General features: G+C 42.7%; 1 protein-coding gene across 1 annotated transcript; it reads right to left on the bottom strand.

Annotated features, from left to right (window-relative positions):
• Positions 1-2,070: 2,070 nt before the first annotated feature.
• hoxb1a (homeobox B1a) lies at positions 2,071-6,081 on the bottom strand. Its single transcript, XM_058652606.1, has 2 exons — positions 4,693-6,081; positions 2,071-3,443 (listed from the first exon to the last, which is right to left on the bottom strand). The coding sequence occupies exons 1-2, from the start codon at positions 5,528-5,530 to the stop codon at positions 3,091-3,093; spliced, it is 1,191 nt and encodes a 396-aa protein (XP_058508589.1). The 5' UTR covers positions 5,531-6,081; the 3' UTR covers positions 2,071-3,090.
• Positions 6,082-6,390: the final 309 nt, after the last annotated feature.

The raw sequence follows: 6,390 nt of genomic DNA, 5'->3' as shown, positions 1-6,390 counted from the left end.
CTTGCCCTGATTGACCATTTTATGGCTCAAGCTGTATGTGTAGTAAATTAAACACAGATTCATTTCTGGTCCCGCCTTCTCAAAAGTGTCTCCGTCAGGTAATAAATCAAGACAGCACTTTGAAGGCCCTTATGTTACTTTTATACTGTGCATGTGCACGTTTTATGGTTTTTAAATTATTATCTGGAACACAATCATCCTGGAGCTGGATTTGTGGGTCCATGCTTGTCAGATTATCAGATTATTTGATAATCCTGCGTCACTGCGACACAAAATAACTTGCAGTATCCTGGAGAATAAGGGATTCATTATATATTCTCTCAATGAGCATTTACCCTTGACTTTTTCATCACATGCTAAATAAAAACTAACAATAAAACCAGGTGAGGAACAAAAGCACACATCTCTGAGCTGGACTGACAGAATAATCTTTACTTGAGGTAGTTTGGAGTAGAAAAACAGACAGGCAAGAATGATTGGTCGTCTCTAAGGCAGCAGAACTAGTCTCCATTTAAAAAAACAGCAGGCATTATGGGAAAAAAAAGAACAAATCACAGTATAAAGGCCAAAATCTACTCTGATGATATAACATATGATCTTTACTAAATCTGACTCAATGCATGTTCTAATACTTTATTTAGCTTTTAGACGCATGGACCTCATTTATTAAGCATGTTTTCATTTGATTTTCTTGTAGTCCACAAAACCCCTCTTCTCAAATTCCTGATGTGCTCTAAAGCTCAAATGTAGTGTGCATTTTAATTTCAAGCCCAAATAACAAAGACATGGGGAAAATATAATATGAAAGGGTTAAATCCTTTTCTATTATACAAATGCAGAATTAAAGAAGAATAAAAAAAACCATAAATATGATAAATGAGGTCCAATAGACTTGAATTATTGTCCTAGATTTGTAGATTTTTAGGACAAAACCATCCACATGTTACTTGTCAGGTCTGAAGTGTTCTGGACTTCAGCAGTAACAAGAAAATATTACATCTCATTTATATACACACTGTTTCCCATAATCTACAATCAATAATATAAAAAAGGATCCAATAATTTATTCTCATGAGGAAAAGGGAGAAGTAGTAAAATATAAAATGGCCTCATTTCCTCCTCAACAAGCACAAATGTATGAAAAAGGCCTCAAAATGTACTCAGTAGTTTTTTTTCATGTACCCCCCCCCCCCCCCCCCCCAACACACACACACACACACACATCTGCTCACAATCACTCACAAATAAAACCCTGAGTGTCTGTGAAGGCATCGCAGCTTTTTTGCGTCACCCTTTGTGGAAATGGAATATTCCATTAGTGAGCTTGTGATGAACCATGATCATGTCTGCGTCTGCGTCTGTTACCCTGTAGTCACATGTAGTGCAAAGACCAGAGCTGTGTGGGATGAACCACACAGAACCACACAGAGACGTTCCAAAAATAACACAAATACAAATATAGAATAGCCACCATAAGAGTTTTAAATGACAACTAAATAAATGAAGTATTTGTACCAAAAGAGGCTCCCTGTATTTATAATCATAAGGCTCATTAAAGGTCCAGTGTGTCATTTTTGAAACTGAAGATGAAATAATAAAATACATATTTTAATGAGTGTACAATCACCTTATTGTATGAAGTGTTGTTTTTCATTATCCCAGAATTAACCTTTTATGTTAATATCAGCTCGATGGAGGCCACTGTGTTTTTAGAGGATCCCACGATCACGACAAAGTCAACTTCTTTTGAGTTTTGATGCAAATTGAACAGTTTCACACTAAATTTTACACACTGTACCTTTAATTTAGAGTGGACTCTGGTCTGTACAGTTCCATGTCAAACACTGTTGTGCCTTCAGTGAGTGAGTTTTTCTCTCAGCTCAGCCCACAACAATATTTTCTTTAAAAAAAGAAAAGAAACAAAAAAGCTAATGTGCTATCTTCAACTCCAATTCCAAGTAACTCTAGAATTCAGACATCATCTAAAGATGCCAAAGTGCATCTTATAATCATCACAGTGGATTCCATCATCGCCCTGTGACAGCAGTGTTCATTCTTCAGTATAAAGGATTCACAATCTACATGATTTTATTAATAATTAGAGCTGGTGACTTCAATCTGAGTCTTCATGTCACCAAGCACTGGAGGTGTTCTTGGTTTTGTTGTGTTATTTTACACATGGAGCATAGTTTTGCTCATGTTGATGACTTATATGTAAAATGCCTTCATCACACAGTGTCCACTCAGGCCACTGTGCACGTTTACACTCACAAGCCACTTTATTAGGTACAGAGGACACCAAAGGCACTGGTGTGGTCTTTAGTGTTTCTGCTTGAAGGTTTTCTTCATACCTCCGTTGTAACGAGTAGCTATAGGAGTCACTTTCGCCTTTCTGTCACTTCAGAATTTTCTCCTCTGGCAACAACGAGGCTTTTTGTCCCAGAAAACTGCTGCTCGGTGGATATTTCCCCCCTTTTTGGACCATTCTCTGTAAACACTAGTGTGTGAAAATCCCACTAGATTAGCTGTTTCTGAAATACCAGCCAGTCCTTCAGCAGGTCATCATGACCATGCCCTCAGTGCATATGGGATTGGCTGATTAGATATTTGCATTCAAAATAAGTGGAACATGTGAACCTAATGAAGTGGCTGGTGAGAGCATATGAAGGAAAAACTTAACTTAATGAATAATTCTGTCACGTGTGGAATCCAACACAAGTCCCGAAAAAGAAAGGTTTGATTTAGGGAACATGATAAATGTAAAGTATAGAATGGCAGTCAGACGCTTAGAGTCCTATTATCTTCAATCAAGCCATAAAAGCCACCACAGCAATGGAGATCCTGAAGAAACAAGTCTGATCTGCCAAGTTATAGCATTGTTCCTTGGCTTGTGCCTCATCCCTTCACAAAGTTTCATTAAAACCTGTTCATTTAATCCTGCTAACTAACAAATAAACACACAGATAAGACGGAGGTTCTAACATGTGAAACTGAGGAATATCAAAAGTATCCAAAATGAGTTCTGGAAGTTTGGAAGATGTAGTGGCTCAAGCAAAACAAGGACTATTTCAGTGAATTAAGGTCCGGTCACTACGACTCCGAGCTCGAGGACGCGCCTGGAGACATGGACGCGGAGGACTGATCGGTGTCCTCCAGGTCTTTACTGAATCCGCCGCCGGTATCAGAAGAGGAGGAGGAGGAGCGGGCCGTGGCGGACGCGCCCTCGCGCTCGCGCTTCTTCTGCTTCATGCGCCTGTTCTGGAACCAGATCTTCACCTGCGTCTCGTTGAGCTCCAGCGTGGCGGCGATCTCCACGCGCCGCGCGCGCGTCAGGTACTTGCTGAAGTGGAACTCCTTCTCCAGCTCCGTGAGCTGCCGCGTGCTGAAGTTGGTGCGGATGGCGCTGTTGTGTGCGCCCGCGAGGCCGAAGTCTGAGACCTTCACTGGGGAGAGAAAAGTGTTATAAATGTTAATATTTACACTTTTATGTTTGACACTTATTTACCCTTTAGGTCCAACTGTTTATGTTACTTATTATGAATTTTTATTTCACGTTTTATCCCGTTTTATCAAGTCTGTGCATCTCAAATGATGTATACAGTAAGTATATGATCTGTTTTCATGCAAATATGAACCCAAGCTGTCATAAACTATACTATTTAACCAACATACCCATGGAAATAAGCATTATTGTCCTTTATTTGGGTAGTTGTTATTTTTGCCACTGAGTTGTTAGATGTGCAAATGACTTTTGTGCGAAAACGCAACTGGAACATGTGTTTCTATCTGCGCAGAAGTTATCTCCTGAATCAGACTAGTACGTCACAATGGGAAGAGAGGGGGAGGAGGGGAGAGGGAGGGGGACTTCAAAAGATAACAGAGAAGGACAGACTTCCCAGGGCGAAACTATCCTTCTGTTACATCCATTAGAGAGAGAGAGAAAGAGAGAGAGAGAGAGAGAGAGAGAGAGAGAGAGAGAGAGAGACTCAGGTGGGGCTGCTATGTGTGTCTGTTATATTGTGTCCTAATACGTCAGCACACACACATACAAGGTCAAATGGTACGACCTATGAGATAGTGATTTGAGGGGAAACATCTTAAATCAAAATGTTATGAAATTACACGATGATGCTGAGCAGCTGATGTGTGTAGGCGACAAACTAATGCACGTGATAATGCACAAGAAATAATAACATTACTGCATCACATAGATTTTATTCTTACTCTTTTTTGTTAAAATAACATTAATGGAAACTTCTATATCGTTTTTTTCTTGTGCACATTTTTTTTGTTTTGAAAATCTGAACAGCTAAAACAAAAAACAATGAAACAAAAGTAAAAATAAATAATAATAAAATAAGGCACTGAAATACAGTAATATCCTCTCAAATCATATTGAAACATTTGTGTTTGTCTCTTTGTTGCCTTCATGTTTCCACACTGTGTTGATGAAAATATATTATATATCGTTATTTATAAAAAAACAATAACTGAACGAGACAGTGACTAAAGTGAATGTGTGAGAGGCCGTGAAGTGAATTACTGTGATGTTACTGTGACCTCAGACACACTGAAATAAATAAATAAATAAATAAACAAATAAATACATACATAAATAAATGAATAAACACGTACATAAATAAATAAATGAATGAACAAATAAACAAATAAATAAATAAATAGAGCTCTTACCTGTCTTGGGCGGGTTCCTCTTCACCTTCATCCAGTCGAAGGTCTGTCCCTGTCCGGCCTGCTGACCCTCCTCGTCCCCCCTCTCCCGCTCCTGAGACACGGGCAGTTCCCCGTATCCTCCCCCGTGCTGAAGCCCCAAGTAGCTCGCCGCGTCCAGACCCCCGCCGAGCTGCTGCGGGTACTGCGGCCCCGCCAGAGCGCCCTGAGGCCCGCAGTAGGCCCCGGCGAGCGCCCCGTAGCTGGGGCCCACAGTGGGGGCCGAGCTGGAGAAGGTTGATTGATGATAGTAGGTGGACTCGTCCATGAAATACTGCGGGTGCACGCTGGTGTTTGCGGGGCCTGTCGCTGCAACATATTCCGAGTTTGTACTCACGCATGAAGCCTGGGCCGCGTAGGCCCCGGTGCTGCCGTTACTCCCGTTATTATAGGGATGCAATAATCCGCTTTGTATGCTTTGGCTCTGGTGGAGGTGGTGATGGTAACTGTTGTGCGTCTGCTGATGCTGCTGTTGCTGCTCATGATGATGATGATGAGGGTGATGCTGGGTTGCTCCCGTGGCTCCATGCGCGCCTCCGCCGCCGGTGCCACCGTACAGCCTTCCGTCCCCGGTGTAAGTGTCACTTCTGGTTCCATTCACTGGAGACGGTGACCCGGCGGATGCTGAGGGGAAGACGCCAGAGGTGACAGCGAAGGTCTGGTGCTGATCCAGAGCGTGCTGATGATGCAGTGGATGGTGGTGTTGGTGATGGAGGTGATGTCCAGATTTGGGCGCAGAATAGGCGCCGGGGCCCGATCTGTTACAGATGGAGTATTCCACAAAAGAGTTCATGTTGTCCATGAAGACACAGGGGGACAGTGGGGAGACAAGCAGGAAGCCAAAGATGAGGGGAGTATAAATGAAGTGGAAAAATCATCAAAAAGCGAAATTCTCCATCAAAAACTATCAGTTGAATTTGAGAAATAAAAGCCAAACCCTATGATGTGGAATCATAAGGCAAAGAGAGATAGTCCATGTCAAAAATAATTCACCAAATAATAATAATGTGAGGAAAACAACGGCAGGTTATTTAGGGGGAAATCCGTCAAAAATAAAATGAAGGAAATCAAAAAATATAGAGAGCATAAAGTTCCAGTATTGAGGAAGTGGAGGCTGCACGTCTCCAGACACTAAGTGCTCTGCTGTGATGGAGGGCCTGTCATTAGCTCAACTCCAATTTCCAATGGCTCACCGGGTGACAGCGGGAAATACCGCGAGAGGACACAGACAGAGAAGAGTCGAGTCACCTCTTCACCTCCACACAGGTTACACAAGGAATCCCTCCATCCCGTCTCTCTCACTCACTCTCTCACTCTCTTTCCTTTCCTCCTCCTTCTCCTTCTTTTCTTACCTCGGCCTCGGGTCACGTGGTTCGTCGTGGTGACCGGAGGCCAAAAGTTTGTCAGCCGGTGACTGTGTGTGTGTGTGAGGGGGGTGGACGGTGGGGGTGGGGGGGGGGCTAACATTTTCGATTCAGGAGCGGAGTTTGCGCGCGCGCGTTCGCGTTTGTATTGGCGCACGCGCCTCATCCATCACTCGCCGTGACATTAGCGCGACAAAGAGACTTCAATCAAACCGGCCCATCAATCTGATATCAGCACGGATCTGTCAGAGCAAAGAGAGAGGCAGAGAATAAAAGAGGAGCTGTGAGCCTGCTGCTG

The sequence above is a fragment of the Solea solea genome, chromosome 16 (assembly GCF_958295425.1).
Source record: "Solea solea chromosome 16, fSolSol10.1, whole genome shotgun sequence".
In the NCBI taxonomy this organism is placed as follows: Eukaryota; Metazoa; Chordata; class Actinopteri; order Pleuronectiformes; family Soleidae; genus Solea; species Solea solea.
This window is presented reverse-complemented; position numbering and strand designations above follow the sequence as displayed.